General features: G+C 40.3%; 1 protein-coding gene across 2 annotated transcripts in view; it reads right to left on the bottom strand.

The window, feature by feature from the left end:
- Positions 1 to 22,174, bottom strand: part of mtor (mechanistic target of rapamycin kinase) — an 84,531-nt gene that overhangs the window by 15,777 nt on the left and 46,580 nt on the right. For both annotated transcript variants that reach the window (XM_062391706.1, XM_062391704.1), the window contains exons 29-37: positions 21,308 to 21,383; positions 18,826 to 18,965; positions 14,613 to 14,713; positions 13,923 to 14,038; positions 11,152 to 11,229; positions 10,412 to 10,519; positions 6,506 to 6,631; positions 5,513 to 5,644; positions 3,447 to 3,562 (exon numbers count right to left, since the gene is read on the bottom strand). In XM_062391706.1, the coding sequence (XP_062247690.1) occupies positions 3,447 to 3,562; positions 5,513 to 5,644; positions 6,506 to 6,631; positions 10,412 to 10,519; positions 11,152 to 11,229; positions 13,923 to 14,038; positions 14,613 to 14,713; positions 18,826 to 18,965; positions 21,308 to 21,383 (993 nt within the window). The remainder of the gene's footprint in view (positions 1 to 3,446; positions 3,563 to 5,512; positions 5,645 to 6,505; positions 6,632 to 10,411; positions 10,520 to 11,151; positions 11,230 to 13,922; positions 14,039 to 14,612; positions 14,714 to 18,825; positions 18,966 to 21,307; positions 21,384 to 22,174) is intronic.

Here is a 22,174-nt window from a genome sequence, read left to right as displayed (position 1 = left end):
CTGTCACTTTAGCTGGGCTGGTATTTCTTTACACAACATGTGTCTGTTTTAAGGGTAAACAAGCAATGACGACGTTTGTCAGTGACGAGGTACCACTAACCGGGCCCAGCTTATATCAACTACTACTATCAGTCTCGGGTCGGGTTTGGACACGGAAATTACTGGTTTTCTATTAGGCTCAGAAGCTTTGCAGTTGAAATAAAAAACATTAGCAATAAGCAAGGAAATGTAAAGCTGAGTCAAACCACAAAGAAAATCATTATGAGTCTATAATGACTCTTCATCAACGTCATTACTCATTACAACTTGGTAGTGACACGAAGTATACCAAGGGCAGTTATTAAAAGGAGTGGGATAATTATTCTGGACTTTCAAATCATCCACACATTTATCACCACTACTTAAGAGAGTGGTGTAATCATGTGCTGAAAGATTCTGGGAGCCATCTGGAGATTTTCAATGATCCGAGGCTGTTTCAGTTATATTTAATCCAACAATGGGATCCCTACGGGGAACTCAACTCCATCCGTCATGGGGACACAGAAGCTGACAAATAATGTGACCAGTTTTGTGGGAACAAAACATAATTTGAACACAACGGCGCCAATCAGAGCAACTATTAAACAGCGTGTTGTCAACCCAACTATCCAGTTTGAATACTGTTTGCAGACCAAATCCAATAAATCATCTTTTAGAATTATGATGTGAGTGTTTTTACATTCGAAAGCACTCTGGATTCAGAGCATCGAAGCCAAAATGTTTGTGTGAGTGGTTAACAGGTTGAGGTTTCAGGGAAGAAGCAGCGGGAGGTCTGGGTGTTTTGGGAACAACCTGTTCATTTAGACAGGAGACGCCAGGCTTACTGAATCTTCAGGAAAGAAACAGTGAAATTACACAGGATTCTTGGGAGAGAGTGGAGGCAGCCATGTGATTGTGTGAATATGTCTGACGGAGCAGTCCAGGTGTGCTCCATACCACACAGCTAACCTGTATTCAGGAAAGTGTGTCAGCACGTCTGGAGAGAAGACGTCCTGACTGACAGTATACAGGTGTTTTCCCTAACATGCATTCCTCACACAGCCAGAGTCACTGTCTGGAAGAAGCACAAATGAAAAAAAAAAAAAATGCTGCCTGTTGTGATGCGTGTGTTGTCAAGTATGATTTATGAAATGGGAGGGTGCACATGACTGCACAAGCCAAGATCGGACCACTGCTTGATTTACTGTACATGTGATTATACCTGTCTGCTTCTGTGTTGCACGTTTTGCTTGTTTTTTGTTGTTTCAACATAAGACAGCACAGACAAATTATATTTCCCTGCACTGGCAGGACACTGACAGTGAATCGTAAAGGAGCTTCAGATATTTCCCGCAAATATTTTTGATGTGCCCACAAGAGCACGAAAAACAACTTCAACAGTTTGACTCCATTCCCAGCTATTTTGGAGGATACACAACTTTCCATTTTCTAATGCCCTACACCAGCATCTGAAAACACAAGATAATTATTTGATCAGGTTTTTCAAAATCTGCTGTAAACTAGTGCGGGGACGTCGTCTTTTCTGACAGTGAGGAGAGGTGATGACATGGCTGTGCCAGTGTGATCAGAAACACCCACTGGGAGAGGAGAGACACTTGGTCAAACCTGCAGCATGGTGCCATGTGGTAGGTGATGAGGAGCTAGACTGCCAACAGGGATCCATTTATTGAGAAGTATGAGGCGAGACATTCAGAAAGTCTGGCCAGCTTTGAAAAAGACCCCAGGATGCCAATGGACTAGTAAAAGGTGTCATGCCAGATTGTGGTCATGCTCATGGAAAAGAAGCAGAATGCACTGTACGTGACCCTCAGTGTTTACATTTTGAGGACAGAAAACACGTGAGCTGACATTTTCCTTGCTGCACTCTCTCTATTTCAATGAAGTGGGTTTTAGAATTCACAAACCACAGCGAAGCACATTATGCGTTGGCATTACTGTGGGGGAATCTGACAAATTGTGGATTTACTTTCCCTGCAGCTGGTCTGGACTGGCCATCTGGCACACCAGGCACTTTCCTGGTGGGCCGATGAACCATGTCCGACGACGTTGTGGTCTTTTTTGTTGTTGTTGTTGAATGATAGGCCCATAAACACATCCACCTTTCAGCTCTGTGCCGGCTTCATTTAATAATGAATGGAGAAAAAACTGGAGAAGAAACAGAAGGGTTGGATGGATGGGGCCTGTCTGGGCCAAAATACCAGGGCCGATTTGTTGTCCCAGTGCAGCCCTGCCCTCAAGAGTTTCAGCTTGTGTTGTAGACCAATAACCAAAGCAATGGAGTCAGTCTGTGTATTCATCTAATGTTGTGTGATGCAACTCATTTATCCAAGTGTGCCTTCTTAGTATCTTGGTTTTCGTACTAGCTAATGCTTATAAGCAACTTTTGGATTATAGATAATAGTCAAAATAACTGTACTGTAAATGTACATCTATTGCTACAGTGACATTTTCAGCAATCACCTACACTTCTTGTAAAGTGAAAAGCAATGATCTGCTTCCTCTGGTCCATTTAATTTGTAATCCCTCTATTTTGGAGTCTTGCCTTCAGAAAATGTCACCAGGTTGTTGGAAAATAAAATCGGATTCCTAAAAAAATTACTGAAACAAGAAAAACCTGAAATTGATGATTGGATTGGCATTTTTATTATATGTTTGCAATGGAAAAAATTCTGTGTTTCATCAGACTGCAAAGGGACAGGTTTATGAAAAATATTTTTTCTAAATTTATATTTTTCTGATGTTTTTTTTTCTACGTTTGAAGAATTGTTCACCAGTTACTTCAATTGTATTGGATTTGGCTGGAACTCTTTTTACCCCTGAAACTGCCAAAGGGTTTGTAGACTCAAACACTGAATTATTACTATTGGGTGAACTATCCCTTTAAGTTGCAGTTCACATCAATGTCTGTCTAGAGTATTTCTAGTGAAGACTATAAAGAACAAAAATAATGCATTGTATTAAGTGTGTATTGTTATTTTTTGTTATAATTAACACTATTCATGAGTTATGTCAAAAAAATTGTCTGTGAGCTCACAGTGACCTTTGACCACTAAAATCAAATCAGTTCATCCTCGTTTGGAAGTGAATGTAAGTGAAGGATATTTGAAGTAACTCCCTTCAGGTGTCATTGGAATCAGGTGACATATTTAAACAGAAAAACTCTTGAAAGGTATGTAGACACTTGATAGTCAACTTAATCCAGCCTCATTATGCCTTGTCATAGCAAGGAAATTCCACTGAGTTGTAATCACATTAGCATTAGCACCATTCCCTTTCATGACAGTGCGACACTGAGCCAACATGCACAATACCATGGAAGTGAAGCCGTAACATGGAGTTAAGCCATCATTCATTTTACTGTTCACACAACTGCTGCTAATGTGTTTCCAGAAAAGAGACAGACAGACCTGGCCATCAGTTTGTGGACCTCCTGCTTGTGCTGCTGGTCCTCGGCTGCAATGGCGTGCTGGGCCTGCTGCTGCATCCCTTGCACAAAGTGTTGCATGTGCTGAAAGGCATCAATCTGAGGGAGAACAAAATAAATGCAGAGAAAGGCTTGGTGTCACTCAGAGAAGTGTGTTTGTCTGTGGTGCCTGGCATTAGTCTGAATTACATATTAGCATGTGATATATGATTAAAGTGAATAGTTGACTAGCACAATTGTTTTTAGAATTTGTTCTTGGAATATGATTTAATCATTTGACTGGATCAGATATGTTCAGTAACAACTACAAATTGTCTAATGCCAGTGGAAGAGTCCAATCATAGCATATCGTAGCAAGCTATGCTGAGCATGCTACACAGTGTGTGCATTTGTGTGTGAGTGTGTGTGTGCTTTTTAAAATTCTGATTCGTCTGGTGAGCAATGCAGCTGGCCCTGACAACAGCAAAGCTTGCACTCACACTTACCTAAGTCCCCTAATGAGACCTGCACTCTGGAGCCACAATAGTTATTCAACACCTGGTAATATATGTGTATGTTTATGTGTGCCTGGGGGGTATATATACTATATGTGAAAGTGTGTGTGTGTGTGTGTGATTACCAAACAGCTCTGGTAATACGTAGTGTGAAACATACAGTTTAATGTCACCACAACGCACAGACAGAACTGATCTTTCTGAACAAAACAAAATGAGGCTCACTTCATCCAACGCTACCATGGAAACAAAAGATAAATATTAACATTAATTTAAATGTAACATCTGAGTTGATTTTAAAAGCACAGGGGAATATTAAAACTTAACACACAAACCGCAGCTACATACTACACACAATTGCAATAATTAATGCACATACAATAGAACCCTTTTAATCTTAAAATTGTTGAAACACTAACTTTTAAACCCTAATAATTGCAATGCTGTCCAAAGTTACACATATTCACTTGCGATCTGCTATGACTTCAATCTGACTCTAACTGCACCTAACTTCTTTCCTCCGCATCATCATCTGGATCGGCTGTTTTTAGACAACATACAAATCACTCCCTTAAAGTCAGCCAAATCACAGGTTTATATTTATAGACCTGCACGTACAACGATTTACTTATTAGGGAAATTCACAAATAAATATAACAGCCAACGTTCATCTCATTAACGGGCTGATTTACACCTGCAATAACTTTCCCCTCTGTTTTTAGTGTCTACCAGCTCCCGAGGGAAATATCTGGCTCTTTAGCAGCTAAATGTTCCACTATGTCCACCAGCTTCTTGTTTGTTGCTGAGCAAGTAACGTACTCTGGTTTTTTAGAGCTTTTTCACTGAAAACAGCTGCCTGCTGAAGCTTTGACACTGTAAGTTCATTTACTATGATCAAAAAAACAATAAAATTGGTGCTCAGGCCGTTAAAAAATTGGAGGGCAACTCACTATCATTTTCTGTAAAGCAGAGTGGAGCTGCAGATTCAGGTGATCATCCTCTGCAGGTTCATCTCTACAAGCAATTCATTCCACATTGTTTTCATGTGTGTTTGTACAGGGTTTGTATATTATATATATTTGGACGTGTTTTACATTTGTATCTCAAAGTTAGCTTTAAACTAGTGTCTGCAAATAACAACAGTTTCTTGAAAATAAAATTGTTTTAAGGCTTGGTTATTGCCAACTACAGAGAATTTTCCTAACATTTGTTTCTTCTTAAAACTATTATTCATTACAGATCTTTACCAAATAGTCCAAACTGCACCCTGGTGGCTGTTACATGTAACCCTGCAACTACAATCTATTGGTCCAATCAGCTGGAGTAGAAGTGAGTCAATGAGCTTTATTATACTGATATTATGTAGTCACCCTGCTCAGTATTCTAAAATTTCAATTCCTTTTACAGATGCTACTGGTTGGTGTTGATATTTCTTATGATGTTTCTCTTTCTCAACATTAAATTAATTTCAAAGCTGCAAACTATAAAGAACAAATCACAATATGTATTAAAAATTGTCTCAATTTCAAACCACCAATGGTCTGTTGGCTCCTACCTTGCGGGCACTCTTCCACATATACTTCATATAAGCGTAGGTGACATGTGGGTGGGCTGTGGGCAGCGGGTGATCAAGTTGCTTTGAGGGGTCGACACCAAGAAGGAGCACCAGGGTCTTATGGGCCAGTGCCTGAAGGGATGAAGAGTGCAACAGAGGTCAAAGGGCAAAATAATGGTTAGAAGGTTTAAAGTTCAGAAAGAAGCCAGAAGGCGTGAACAGCAGGTTTCCCCACGACGATACACAGACTGCCGACTACAGATTACCCGATAAAGGGAAAGAAAAAAAAAGAGGGGGACAAGAAACTTTAACTTCACGACTCCACAAGGTATAATGTCTTAGTGGGGTAATTTTTTCCAACTGCTAGTAATCACAACTCTTTTTTAAATAGTATCATTGTTGGTGACTGTCACCCTGTGTGTGAAAAAAAGAAAGCAAAGGAAAGGCAAATTGCACCATTTAAATTGAGAAGATATTTCGGCTTCAGGTTTCTAAACAGTGTGATTGAGAGGGCTGCTCTACTTTCATTAGTGCCAACTTAAAACAGGTTGAACTGAAGTTCAATTTCATGGCTGGAGTTCATGGCCACACTTAACTCTGTGAGAGCTCAACTTCCCTTTTCCGTTTGACAAGTTTGACATATAATCAGCTCTTATTTATTCCTCCTGAATGCTATGGGATATCAATTAATTATAGAATGAATGATCGGGGCCAGGAATTCAAAGACTCTTAGGACAATACATAATGTCATATTATACTGCAGTGATGTTTAATTTTAAATGTTTGTTGGGGAAATTACTGTTTACTGTATTTTATTTTGAGCAGGATCTCTTTTTCCTTAATGCGAAACAGTAAAACCTATTTCTAGGATGTTTTCACAATAATGAAACTACAACAAAATCAGATGTTTTTAAAATCCTGCATTGGAGCTTCACAATTGATCCAGGTTATTATTGTTTTTTAGTTTTGTTGCCTTCCACTGAATGTACTGACCAGGCGTCCACTCCTGCCACAGAGACTGGCGTACTTCAGCCACGTTCTCATGTCCTCGTGGGGGCTGATGACCAGCGATCGGACCATCAGGATCCTCTGCCAGTCCTCCACAATACGCTGACAACCCTGGAGGGAATAACACAAAAGAAAAACAAGGGACAGTGAGTAAAACGCCTCATGCTTTTGTTCCCCCCTTCAAAGAAAGGCAACTATACTTGTTAACTCGAGAGAAAGAACACACGTGTTGCTACCAATGGGGGCTGTTGTTAACATGCCCACACGTGAGTGCCCACATGTGTCAGAAAAAAGAAAAACACACACATGCACACACCCAAAGAGGTCATTTTAAATAGGTTTGTAAAGTCCATTAGCAGAAGTGCTCTATTCAATATTCTCTAAACCCCAACCTCACCCTCATGGTCATGATGTAACAAAGTACTGCAGCAGCAGGAAGCACAAACAACATTGGAGTAATAACAAAACAAAACGTTGTGCTGGATAACATGATCTTCACAATTTTATATGAAGTTCAGACACATGGTTATACAAATAATGAAAGTACAATTATTCACTACCTTCAAAGATAAATCAATCTATCTTTGTATTTTGTATTTAGTATTTCATAGTCCCTTTTCAACCTCCTGTTCTTCCTTAGATGGCAAAAATATGTCCGCGCAAAATCTTTTAATAAGCTGTTGGATTCTGGGGCTGGAAAAAAACCCACAACAGTTTCTGGAGTAGATTTAACGTGACAGGATAAGAGGCTGTGGGCAGTACCAAATTATCCAGTTCACCCAACTTAATTTAAAGTAACAACTATTTATCATGTGGTCTTCTTCTTCCCATATTCCCATAAACAACCAACTCTCTTATTTTATTTGAGAACGGCAATCAAGTCTCATATAAAATAGCCCTTTTAGCTTAAAGCTTGACAAATATGAAAATTTGGGGGTCGATGCTGATCACGATATTAGGGAGCAGAAATATTTACCACAAATACAACAAAATAAATTAAACTTCAATTCTGGTGCATACTGGCAAAAATGTACACAGAGCCCGCCATGTCTGTGACAGGCTCATAGAGGCTCTACTTTGCAGAGATCATAGCATTGATTAACATACCACTCTTCTGCCGCAATACAAGTAAACTAAGCCTTGCAAGTAAATGTTGATTCTTAGTTGATGACTTACAAAACCCTGAGTCTGTACAAAGGCCGCAATAGGAGTTGGAACTGCTACTACAGAATATAAACGATCATTAGGGCCATATATCTGCAGGAGGTGGTGCTGTATATTACCATCATAATGGTAATAAAAAGGTAACTCACAGAGTAAGACTTCACTGAAAACAGCTACATATATACGAGCTGTCAGAAGGAGCGCTGAGTTTCCCAGGATGTCTTGGACTCTTGACAAGGATATGGAAGCAGATGAAGAGAGCCAAGAGGTAAAACATAACCTGCGTTGTTGTACGAAGGCAACACCCATGGAACTGTCTCACATGAACATGGCCGACCAATGCCTGTGGAGGCATGAGAGAGGACACAGACAAGACTGTCGCTGGGTCAACAGGGCAGCTGGACGTCAGGGCATTCTCAACAGATTTGTCAGCTGGACAACAAGTCTAACTTGTGACAATCTCAGCAACACCACCGGTGCAAAAATACAAAATAGGCTGTCAGGCGGCAAGGCAGCACTAACACAAGGGCACTATGAATGGAAGCATGACTGGGTCCTTAGGAAACCCTTAGGAAGCCAACCTAGGAAAACCTTAGGAGGTGCCTAAAAACACTGACTGACTGTTCTACTGTCACATGGGGCTGCGGGTTGGTTAATAAATGTCCAATAAAGGTACACACAAATGTATGACTTTTCCCCCCAAAGAGTTAAAATGTCACATGATCTGCCTCTAGAGGAAATAAGGAAACACAACAGGGTCTCAAAGTATCAAACTGCTACCTCAGGATGAGTTGGTTGGTTGCGACATGAAAAAAAGTGTATGATCTCACTCATTCCAGACCTGAACAAAAATCAATGGGGAGTTCAATGCACACTTACATCTAACCCCTTTGATGGAGAAGAGACTGTTCGAGGAAGAAAGAGTAAAAGACAGGAACCGCGACTCCCCGACAGATGTGTGAGGTCAGCCTCAAATAAATCACCAGAGAGGACGAACCTGTCAAGTACTGCAGCCCCAGCTTTGGTGCTGCCATTATGGGCCCAGTCTGTTTGCTCTGAAAGACCCCTCTTGATCCCAAATACCCCCTCGAAACAACCTCCGTTTTATGAATGGAACAAGTCAAGATGATCAAGCGTCTCCACATTTTACTGCACAGGTGTGTGCGTGTGTGTGTGTGTATGTGTGTATGTTTTCCATTAAATTGGTCGTTCTAATTTTGTAGAAACCTTTGAAATGTCACAAGACAGTCTGTGGGAGATAAGTGCATGTTGAAAGCCAGGTAAAAAAACAGTCAACACAAATACAACAGTTTCGAAGAGAACAGAGGTTTTAGTCTTTAACATGGTCCCGGTGCAGACTAATATCAAACTTTGAAAACACAAGAGAATTCTCTTCTCTCCTTGTTTGTTCCATGGAGAGAACAATACTATTTGTCTTCTGTTTTGTTATGCAGAGTCAATGCCAACATTAAGTTGCATGGAGCATTTTAGGATGACAGATTGCAAATGAACACAATTTTGTTGAGCAGTGGGTAAGGTGAAGGATGATTATTATATTTTGGTGATGAGGATTTTCCTTAATGTCAGAAAAATTTGAGCAGGAGGAATGCCCACAGGGAATGAGAGTAAGTAGCATTATACATGCTGCATTAAATTGAGCATAATACGGCATGTATAATACAATCAGGGATGATAAAAGGCAGATCAAAAGTTTATAGTTTATATGCCTGACTTAAAACTTTTCCTTCAAAGTGCATGTACAAGGCTGAGTCATAATCACATTCTGATTCAGCTGTAAAAGGGCCAACGTGGAAAAGATGAACTTCAACAGTATTATCGTAGATCGGATGGCATTTGTCTCACGTTCCAAAGACTTGGCGAGCGGCATAAATTTCCAAACCACTTGTGGATTTGTGGATGTTCCACACGTCCTCATGTCTCATTTAACAGCATGTACAACTCTGTAATTCACAATTAATAAAGATAATAGTAGTAATCATAATCAGTCTTGGGAAGCACAGGGGCTGGATGGGTTTGCACATAATGAGTCAAGATTTTCCCTGAGTTTTCGTACAGAGGTCATTTCCAGCTGGCAAAGGCAACTTTGATCAGAAGTGTTTTTGGTGTGTAGCCGTGTTTGGAAAGGTCAGTTCTAATTCTAACCCACAGCAACCAAATATTTTTCTTGCTTCATTTTTCTTTGTTGATGTAACTACAATTCTAAGACGGGTACTGAACTTCAAATGGCCTAGTTTGGAAGGATTGTTTTTTTATTTGTTTATTTATTAGCGTCACCATTAGCTGTGCCATGAAGCCCAGCTTATCTCCCTGGGGTCCACCTCAAATACATACATTAAACTGTATCAAATTTGAAACCATAATATGTTTTGGCTGCGGGGACTACCGATGTTCACTTGATGTATTTTCTCAGCCCCCTAAGCACAACATGACACTACATTTCAAATCTCCTTTAAAATTACTCACAATTTTTTTGAAATAACCACAGAGAAGTGCACATAGATACCTATTCGATGGAGAAGCCCCACTGAGGTATTCACATATGTCTCTGACTGTACAGATGGTGTATGGCTTGAAATGTTTCCCATTAGTAACAGTAGCCTTTCCAACATCTGCTTTACATTGCATGTGTAGTTGCACACGTGATTGAGTGTGTGTGTGTGTGCGGTGTGTGTGTGTGTGTGTCCATATATCATGTGCTGTGGTTACCTGAAGCCTCTCCCACCATGTTTCCCTGATGATGTCCCTCCTCTCTGGCACCAGCTTGTACTGGATCACCTCCTCGAGCTCTGACAGCATCTGGCAAGATACCATGGCCTAGAAAACAAACACACATATGCACACACTCATTCTTATTCAGGCGTTCATTGTTAAATTAGAGTTTAAATTGCCCTGATGGAGAAAACAATTCCTGTCTACTCAATATGAAAGCATCATAGCAGCTTGAAAATTCATCTGAATGAATCCAGCAAGCAACTGGACGTTCCTGTGAGGAATCTGTCAGAAAAGGTCAGGCATCTCCATTTGATGGCCTGGTTTACACTTGACATTTGGAACTACATCCAAAGTCTAGATGGCTGCTGATGCATGTCTGCTGTCAGTACCCATGGTGAACAAAGACAGTGTGTGCATCAAAATCAACCAGGATAAAAAACAAATTGGGATAAGGTTACCATAACTGTCGTCATCTGTATGACAGGAGCACTGCTGTTGTCACATCTGATTTGAAATGTTGTTAGGATAACTCCATGTTAACAGATAATAATATGGAATATAAAGCTGTGTTGAAAGCATTAATATTTATGATTTGGACTTCTATAGCGTGTAGAGCAGAGACTATCCATTTCTATAAATCAGCACATTGTTGTTCTGACATTCTCCGTTCGCATATGACCGCTATCACAAATGAGAAAGTAGACCGAAGCCAGGGGGGTCATATTTTCTCTTACCCCATAGGCTCGACTGTAGCTCTCTCCAGCCATGGCCGTCAGCTCCGCATCCAGGAGGTCTCTTGCTTTGTCAATACACTACAGACAAAAACACACAATGGATCTTTAGGTTTACAATTACACATGAATAAAACAATGACAATGTAAGAACAAAAAAAACACTCACTCAAATACTGTAAATTAGCCCTCACATGTTTTCTTTGGTATGTTCACCAAGGAGGGTATGGGTTCACACCAAGCCCATTTGTTTGTTGGTTTGTTTATAAGCAAGATTACGCGAAAACCATGAAACTTGACTGCAGTATGGGTCAGGAAAGAAGAAGCTGAACTTTGGTGCGGCTCCGGATCAAGGGGCGAATCCGGATCCGCAAATCTCTGTCTTTAACATTGTGAGATGTTTCTTTGATTTCTCAGAATATTAATGATTTGACTTGGTTACCTCCTTTAAGAGGCTGCAACTCATCAGTAAAGCTGAAAAATGTGCAATTATGCCATTTGACTCCAGATTGCCAGTACACCATGTCACACTTGCTTGAGGACCAGCCAGGATTGGACTCTATACCGGGAACTAAAACACTCAAATGAACCAACACTGTTTTTACTTATGTACTACCAGCAGTGACACAGGTCTCGAAATCCAGCTTGTGTATCAAACACCTTGATGCCAAGTGTTTTATGAGCAGAAGTAGATGAACTGTTTAGAGTGACAGTATGAAAATTATATAATCATGGTTAAGGATGTCATTCACACCTTTAAAGAAAAGAGGGACTGGAGAGTCAAGAAGAATAATTCAGAACAGGTACTGTTAGTCATGGTTCCCGTCATAACCATGATGTACTGAACAATTTTTATGATGCTCAACTGAACACCAAAGACCTTTTTATTACCTTCCTGTTATTTTGAGTGAATTACTGTATATTACTGCGTCATTAGTAAAAAAGTCCAGATCCCTGACTTTTCCTGCCAGGACAACACTTCTCCGAAGTCAAGGACACCGCATTGAAATGTTCCATCACAAGTGAGAATCCTGACGGGTGGAAAAACAGCGACTGATAGAAACGCCTGATCCAGTGCAGCAGAGGAGACAAACGGGGACACGAGTATAGCCAATGTTTTTAGGGAGCTGTTATTTGAGGGAGGGTAAAATGAGGGAGAATGACTGAGAAGGCCAGGACACAGCTGTTTCAGACCCACTCCCACCAATTATTTTTTTCTTGGGGAGGGAAAGGAGTGATGGCGTGCCAAAACACCTTTTCAGGCATGCACAACAAGAGGAGGGGTAGTAGGAGGGTGGTTAGGACAAGGTGACAATGAGGCTACGTCTTTACAGCGCCCACTCAGTTATGGACCTGTTTACTCCTCAGTTACTGGTGCTGGGGCCTCATTGGAAATGTGCAGTCCAGACGACTCCTGATAAATGCAGTGTCTGGCTCCTAGCAGCACAAAACAAACCATGACCCAATCTCCAATCCTCTTACATAAAGGTTTTAACTGTGTTCTTATGTAGGGTTTAAGTCCAGTAATATCGTTCTACATTCAAGTGGGCTTTGATGGCCTCTTTGTGAAATGCTGGGTCAAATCAACCACTAATGGAAACTCAAAACAAAGCTCAAAAAGTACTGTGAAGTCAAAGGAAGGGCTCTAAGACAATTTACAAATCAAACGCACTCTGGTGGAGTGAATGTTGGCATGGCAGGGTGCTTCACTATCAGGGAGCACGACTGCTGCGTCTACACATCATTGCTGCAACTAAACACTGAGATTTACAAAGCAGAGAAACCTGACCCTCACACAGATGCACACCAACACTCCTGGAGCAAACCTCTGGCTGTTTGGGGATACGGAGGCTGGAAACTACCCAATGGAATCCAAAGTTTCGGGTTTGAGGATTACCCACCCCATCCGGAAGACTTGACTGAGCTCATGTTGACATTTAAGCTTTCACCCTCGCTCCATCTGCTTTTCATTCCGCTTCATTCATTGTGAGTGGCCTCATTGTCAGCGAGAGTCAAAAGTCTGCTTTCCCTATTCAGCTGATGCAGAGTGCTACAGGCCACACCTGGAGTCAATCTGCAAATGAGAGCGGGCGGGAGGCGGTTGAGGAGTCGAGGGGGCACAGAGAGTGAGTCTCCGGGGCTTTGTGGTGAAAAAGCCACTTGTAAGATGAGTCCAGGGGAAATTGGAGGAGCAGGTGTTTACTGGTGTTGGTGCTGCAGCTTGGGTTTGTTAGACGTGCGGGCATCCAACTTGAACAAATCCGTTTCCAGGGAGCATGAGCTCATGTATGATCCCCACCTTCCTCAAATGAGGAAAACACCACCCTGACCTCTGCCAGACCTTGTTGACAGGTAGACAGGAGGCGAACAGGCCCTTCATTTGTTTTGAGGCTGAACGCTCTTATGATTTACAATGTCAAGAGTTACATAAAATTTCCACACCGAAGAACTGCGACATTGTTAAAGAATAAAAAATAAAAAACGCTCCATTTTATTTCTTTTAATGAAAATTCTGCGCTGATGGGGGAATTCAATCCTGACTGGAATAGTCGTAAAGTCATTTTTATATGTCTTTGCAGCGTTAGTTTTCAATGATTTTAGCTTTTCAAACCTCGCTATGAAGATGGATTTGAATTCCAGAAGCCACGGGGCAAAGTCCTATGAGGCATGTCTTTATGTGATATCTTCTAAAAAACATACGAGGCCTTTAATGTACATTGAATGATAGGAAATACGCTCCATTAGGTGTATTTGTGTGTGATGATGTAACCCACCTGCTGGGCCAATGAGAAGAGGTCCTGATGCAAGGCGAGCACTGCCCTGTAGAAAGCGCCATCGTGTGTGTCTCTTGGGATCATGCATGTGTACTCCTCCATGCTGTCCCAGTGCCCTGGAGAAACATCAGTCAGAAAAAGGATAAGGCAAAATGCTTATAGAAGTTTAGCAGCCTGTAAGTGCTGCTGTGAACCACACTCCACCTCCTCTTGCCATTACATAAATGATTAAAGTCACTTCACTTCCCAAGAGCGACAGCAAAAGATGTTTGAAATCTTTGGATTTAAAGGTTGGCTGTATCGTCTCAGGTCTCGCAATTGAGTTTGGAAAGTCGAAGCCTCAGTAGTCAGACCAGAATCCTCAGGAATTGCTTCTGCAGTGTGGTCCCTGCTTTTCTCCACCATTGCACGTTATGATATGTCAATGTTAGGACTGGAAACCAATCCCATGTAGTTATGTGAGGGAGACTTGGCAGGAGATGTTACTGTTTTCATTGCTGCCTGGTTTGCGTGCACTGTTTTAGTGAGTCACACAGAGGACCCTAAATGATCATGCACAAACCTTCTCATAAGACTCTTCTGACTGTTACTTATTTTGTCCATTGTTTCATATCATATTACTTATAACATGTTTGTGCAATTACTGTCTACTGAAAGTTCATATGTGATATAGGGTACGTCAGTGGTTACCTAGACCCCAGGCGGCAGCAGCAGCCATACGAGCCATCTTGGCCTGGGTTTCCTCGCTCACCAGTGTCCACTCCTCACAGCACTGCTGGTGTAACTGGCCCCTGGAAAACATTAACCATAGAGTTCATATCAAAAGGCATATTCCAATCTGGTCCCAGTAATGACTCTATATAATTCAATACTGATCTGGGCTAAGATCGGGTAACAAAGTGCAGAGTATCATAGTTTACACTAACTGCAGAATGGCTAAATGGACAACTAACAAGCCATTTGTTCATAATGCATAATGGGAAGGACTTATACGCTTCCATTTTGTAATGCCATCTGAAATTATCTGCATATCAGACAGTGGATTAGAGTTGTTTGAAAACCTAACCCCAAACTGCATGTCTTTAGAATGTGGGAGGAACCCAGAATACCTGGAGAAAACCTACACAAACACAGGGATAACACACTGACACCACCAGGCTGATATATTACAGATAAATAAATAAATTGAAAAATATTCTGTATAACATTGTAAAGTTGGTCAAAAGGTAAAGAGTGAAATGCATATTCCTGGTTGATTGTTGTGAATTAAGAACTGTAGTTAAGTAGTAGTAACAAAACTGATTAAACTACATTGTTCCCAACTTGTTGAGAGTAGGTTCAGGAGGAAGTACTCCAGCTTCCTCGCATATTTCAGGAGAAAGTAGTCTGGCTTCCTCCCAATGAATGCATGAATGGATGGAAAATATCAGCAGTTTTTCTCACAGCTCTTACACACCATGGGATTGCAGATCATTTCAGATGACATTACACAATGAAATAGATTTTACTTTTTTAATAAATATTAAGTGATAGTAAAAAAATTGGTTATGCGAATGTGGTCTTTTCTTCGAAAATATAATTTTCCTTGTTTTTACATGCGTGTGCTAGTAAGTTGGGAGTCATGATGACCAGAAGGTGGCAGTAATGAACATAAAAGCTGTTTAGCAACTGCGATCTGTGTTACCACCAGTTGCCTTTAAGTTATGTGTGTTGTCTCTATGAGACTGGTTGCTACTGTACGAACAGGAGAAACATGCAAAGCCAAAAAATGCTAGAGCCATCACAAAGATCTGTGAGGAATGTGAATCTCCTTTAAAAAAAGTAAAAGAAGATGAGCTGCATTGCAGACTCTGCCAGGTAAAGCTATCAGAACTCTGCCACGACTATGCTGTCAGTTGAGAACTCTTCCTCTTTCAGTCTGTTTGTGTGTGTGCGTGTGCGTGTGCGTGTGTTTTTGCTTGATTTTCCCATCCCGGGGCTAAAGTGATGTAATAATGTACCAGACTTTATTCTAAACAGATACAAAGGCTTTCCTGACGTCCACAAGTCATAATTATAAGATATACATACCAAGACAGTACATTTACTGTCCCTGCACTAAACAACAATTGAAGAAGTCCTTGACCAGAACAGCAAAGCCCTCTTGGCCCAGGTTTAGAAAGAAACTGAAGGGAGCTATAGTAATTTTTTTTTACTAATTACATCTGCCCCATTATTTATTTCTTTGTTTCTTCTTAAAGATGAACATATTAAATCAGTGTAGCGTTCCAAAAACGGCCTCATAATATCAAGTATCCCAGCAAACAGATGGATGTTCCCTGTTGGGGTCACGTGTATCTATCCATGACTAAATTCTCATTAAGAAAAATCAGTGCTGTATTGTCCAGGACCACAAAGCCCACCGCATGTGTTTTACAGAACGCTGGAGCGAACTAAGAGAGACAGAGAGAGAGACAGAGAGGGAGGAATAGACGGAGAGAAAGTGAGAGGCAGGTTTGGATGGAGGTCATAGGAGTGAAGTCGTTCTCCAGCTGCCTGGCAATCATACAACACAAAAGCAACAAGTACAGAAAGCTCCGGTACACTAGTCGTCCAGGTGTCCACAGCAGACAAACACTATGGAAAGAGTGGTAAGATGTGTTTGAGTCATTTTATGACTCAGCCCACCATATTTCACGTCTTTGGAATTTTTATTAAAAAGGGTATAAAATAATTCTGTGAGCTTGAAAGAGACATTTATTTAGCATCAACATGTTTTTAGGGGCTCTACACTGGACAGGACTGGGCCACTCACAGGTGGAATACCAATTGTGCTGGATTGGCATTTCCGTCCCTCCCGTTGTGTTTACTTGTACCAGTTCAAATGGGGCCATGTGTCCATGTGTGAGTGAATGTGGCCGTAGGTGTAATAGTCGGTTTCCATCGCTGATGTCAGAATTTGTCACAATAGGACAAGCACCGGTGAAAATGTTATGTCCTTATTGACGGTTCACAAGAGCGTACTCAATATCAGGACCCGAGAAGGAGCAATGACAAAATGTCTCTTTGCAATTTTTTGGTATATGGCGTTGACAGGATCCGAGAGCCGATAATAGTTAGGGCGCAAACTAAATTGGCAACTAGTCGCCCATTCGCCCATTCAACTTCCACCTCGGCAGATCATTTGCTGCAAGTCAAATCCCTCTACTTTTATCACATTTCCTCAATTTGTCAAATATAGGCAAAAAGTATACTGCTTTTGGTGACATCACAAAACACCCACCATCAACAAACCAACTTCAACCGGAACAGAAGACTTACAATTGGAAACACTTGTGAGGCTGTGCAGGGAAATCAATCCACTAACATCATACTATAGGAACACAGCGCGTGCTGAATAGCAGGAGTTGACATCCCGGTATTTTGCATTGAAATCTTGTCAAAATCTGCTTCAAGAAAAACCACCTGAAGGGCCTTCCCAATTTTTTGCATCTGTGTGTTTACATCATAGCCTGTGTATAAAGATGGACGACACATCTCCACTTCATCCCACTGTCCAGAAATTAATCCAAAGTATCCCTGATGTGAAATATATCATCTTGAGTCGAAGTAGAGATCACAGTCCCACCGATACACATGCTCGATCAATTGCAGCTCAGTCTCAACTGTCAACCATGACGTGTCATCCCATTTTCATAGCATCACATAAATAATAACAAATTAAAAAACCATAGTTAACGGAAAAAATTAGCACTTGAACAAACATCAGTGTGATTAGAACAGTGACAGAAATGTTGAAAATGTAACTGAAGTGTATTTTGACTTTTTGGTTTGGTCCATCTCCAATCCACTACGGACGTGGAGGAAGAGGTTACGACTTATACAACAGCCAATCACCTTGGGGAACTCAAGATGCTTTGGCTTAACCTTTTGTTTGAAGTGATGACGTCTGAATAAATCTAAATCAAGTGTTTAGATATTGTTTTGTAAATGATGACGGACATCTTAGACAAAAGATCCTTTTCAGGAGGTCCAGCTTTTTTTGGAGGATTTAGTTTAACCGTCATAGACATTAATTGTATTGTAATAATCTCTCTCAGAAGTTTGGGATTAGCACAGGGAGGATCTGTACAATACTTAAACATAACAGGGAACAATGTGCTCTGACTCAAGTCAGATGTACTGAATCAGTCTTACTCATCCACTCACACAAACATAAACACAAACCCTCTCCAGACGAATCACTTTCTTGTAAAATGATTGAATCACTTTCTTGAGAAATGAATCATACTTTATACAACAATGGTACTTGGATAGTCAGGTTACATAAGTAAACCAACATCTGCTTAGCGTCATTGTCTTTGACGTTTCACATATTTAGAAAATGCTTCGGACATCTCGTGACTTTCTTTCCCCTTAAAGATTCTCTTTGAAGGTGAGCGGTCGTCATGGAGATGAGCCCCGGCCGTGGGGCTGTGAGGTTTCATTGGAGTGGCGGGGCCTCTTACTGCTGTTGGATACCTGCTCATGCATTTCTTGGTAAAATTACATCATTTAAGTGAAAACTGTTTTCTCTCTTTTTGCTCAGTCATCAAAGGGCTCATGACAGGAATCATTAGGAAAAGGCTGCCAATGTGCTATGAGCAAAAAAAAGAGGGAATCAAGAGCAAAGGCAAGTCGACAGCCCACGGATGCTGTCTCTATCCATTAGAGCGCAAGAACTGAAGAACTAAAATGTGCTCTTTTTATCACTTCAATGATATCCTATTTATATCAATGTGCCCAGAGCAGTTTGTGTTCGAAAAAAAGGAACGCCAGGTCAGCATTTTTAAAACATATGTGAATCCGGGACCTGGCGGGGAATCACTGATTTGAACAAGTTGTTGTAGCCTTGAAATCATAGCAGATTCGACTAAAGACCTACCATTCTCCCAGGGCCTCCAAGCAGCGCATCCTGCCGAGGATGAGCTCTGGATCCTCTTTGTTTATGTCGATCTTCTTGTCGTATGCCACCAGGGCATCTTCCCACTCGTGCAGCTTCTCATACCAGGTGGCTTGGATTTCCTGGTGGAAAAACAGACAATAAAGAGTAAGAAACTGGGGCCATTAAACTAATAAAGGCCAGACGATTAACACTGATCTTTTGTCTGTGCTTCATCACCAGGCAAACAAGTTTTTATTTTTTTGTTCATTTGAGAATTTAGTGAATAGTTTTGAGTGTGAGCAAAGACCTTTCAAACTACGCTCCTTGTCCAATTACAAACAGCTTCCAAAGCTAACCTTGATTATTGTATATAAATGTATTAAACACACACAGACAAACACATACTGTATACACTTTCACTTCTCACATTGCTCCAACCTTTCCCTCTCAGTAAAGCTTTCCAAATTGTTACCTCATAAACAAAGTTCCTGGATTGGGCAGTGAAACTGTTTTTACTGAGTCTTTTCACTTTTACCATGCCGTTACGGAGAAACATAAATACAGTTTACAAACGCAAAAGGAAAGACCTTTACCATGGGCGTCCTAATGGCTGGGAAATACTTTTGTCTGGCTAAAATTAACCCCTTCATTAAATCAAGTGAATGCTTTCTATTCTATGTTTTGTCACTGCATCTTTCCACCACTGACCGCATACATGTCATCACACAGCACAGACCCTAAATTCACATTTGAGGATTTCTAATGACTTGTGGATTTTTCTAACCACAAATTGCCATGAACTTTACATATTCACACCACAGAGCATTTAGTTATATTTAGTTAATCGCTGAATTACATCCAATAAACCTGTATTACATATTGCTAAATAACATCAATAATTTCCCACGATGAGAGTAAAATCACATAGATGAATCAGATTGGACAACACTCATTCATACAGCCAGGCAGGTCCGAGTCCCTATGGATGCAGGGGAATAGTAAACAGTACCAGGTTTGAGCAGATGCAGTCTTTCCATTTGTAGGATAGAAAATAGCTCTATAGAGCAGATATGCAAACCAGGGCAGAGTGTATGTCTCCAAGGCAAAGGAATGTCTTCCAGCTGCTCAAAGGTCCTTTAAAATACATGTGACAAGTCAATTCATAGTAAGTGATTCTAAATTTTAAAAAAAAAGTGTTTGATAATGAATTTTGATGATTGATTTTGGAAAGTTGGATCAAACTAGATAAGGCTCAGGCTGAACACAATATTTGTTTATATTTAATTAACAAATTGAATAGTTAATTATTCGTAATACCTAATTTTGGTGTCAAGATGCACACATCTATTTAACCAGATCCTATCAGTGGTCAATTCATAAAGCGTGTCATATCTATAGTTAAATTATCATTTATACATTATTTAATACCTGGGACAAGTTCATAAACAGAGAACATGAAGTACTGAAGAGTTTTCATAAAGGCTGAGGAGTCCTCTACATGACTGAAAGATTCCAGAGGTGAAATAAAAAAGAATATTAAAGATTTAACTCTGTCAATAAATTATATTATTAATACAGCATATTTAAGAATTAGGTTAAACTATTGCAATACTGACATTCAGGAGTGATATTCTGTGGCTTTCTATTTGACCCATCTACAGTCACATTTATCACACTTATGATAACAATAAATTAAGCTCTTTAGGGAATGAACAAACTGCTTGCCATTAAAAAATAATTATTGTTTTTACTTTTTGGTATGAAACTGTGAAGCCTTTTCACAAAGTAGTCCAAAGTTTTATTTTCTAAAAAAACATACAGCAGCAAGAAATAAAAAGGTGTAAGAAAATCCAGATATCATGTCAATGGGATGAAGAAGTCCATAATTCTGCTCTTTGTCCTTGACAACTAAACAACATAGCAGATGGTTTTTCCACGTGCAGCACATTCAGAGCAGGGTGTTCTGGGGTATGAGTCTCAAATGACCCTTTACTCCAAGTTATATTGTGTGTATGGAGGAAAGGATACCCTGGGAAAAAGTAGACAAGAGGCCACACATAAAACAAAAAGTTAAGGTTTGTGTGTAGCCATGCTATTGGTACTAATAACAGAACATAATACAAACAAGTAAGTCCTGTAAGAGAGTCAACGAGTTGAGGGACAAATGTAAAGCTACGCCAATGTGCTTTATACTCTGTCTAGGCTGGATTTTATAACTCTATAAAGTTAGAAATCCAGCAATTATTTTCTACTGTGTCTTGTAGAAATGTTACAGTAACCTGATTGAATGTATTTAACTGGGCAATGAAACATGTTGCCAAAAGATATTGGACTGGGCTGTAGCAAGGGTTTAGCCAGTTGGAAAACAATTTAAGGGGCGCTAACAGAAACTTACAGTGTCAAGTCTGAATACAACATAAGATAAGGTATCCTGTTTTGACTGGAGGAAAAAAAAGACCCAAGGAAAAGAACAAGTGCTCACCAGCTCCCCAAAATGTTTCATGGCGTACTCCAGCACCCCAGATGCGGCTTCAGGCTGCTGCAGTTTGTTGTTGATGCTGCAAGACAGGACAAAAACAAAGACAAACTATTAGGGAAATTAGGGAAAGAAACAGAAAAACCAGGAAAGAACATTTGATGAGATCAACATGTGGACATGACAGCATGTGGATGCAGGTACTATTGTCATTAAGAGAAACAACCGCTCCATAATTTAAGTATATAACTAGAATGCTTGAATCGTGTACTTGCTGAACATCCATTATTTTCAAATCACTGTAGTAACAAAATACTATGGTAATGTAGCACATCCTCCGCGTAAATGATTATACACAGGAGATTCGTCTGAGTCTCTTTTGATAGTATGTCTCACGTCTGACCTTTTTCTTGGAAGGAACTTTGAATGTGTTGAGAAACCGTCTCCTCAGAAAATGTAGTTGCACCCCTTATTTACGATTAATTTCTATTAAGGAGATGACATTTTATTATAAAACTGATTTAAAAGATGTGACTCTCCCCTACACTCCAGCCAAATTCCATACACTTCCAGAGGATAATTAAAGCAACGGGATGCACATGACCCCAGTTTGAAGTGCAGCAGCAAACTGTCTTTGAGCTTTTGATTCTTAATGAGTTTTGAATAAGACATTTTTACTTTGTCAGTAGATGTTACTAAGTATAGACTGATCTGCAGTTTGTCTCCATTTAAAATTAAATCCATAGCACATTTAAGTGTGCAAACCATGAGGGAATCTGAATACTAGCCATAACTTATTTAAAAATTGAATTTTCTTCCCCTTTCATTCCTCTCCACTTTGTAATGTCACTCCCATTCTATTTGTGTGCTTCA

Source organism: Platichthys flesus, chromosome 7 (assembly GCF_949316205.1).
Source record: "Platichthys flesus chromosome 7, fPlaFle2.1, whole genome shotgun sequence".
In the NCBI taxonomy this organism is placed as follows: Eukaryota; Metazoa; Chordata; class Actinopteri; order Pleuronectiformes; family Pleuronectidae; genus Platichthys; species Platichthys flesus.
The sequence above is the reverse complement of the archived record's forward strand: the minus strand, read 5'-3'. Positions and strand labels throughout refer to the sequence as shown.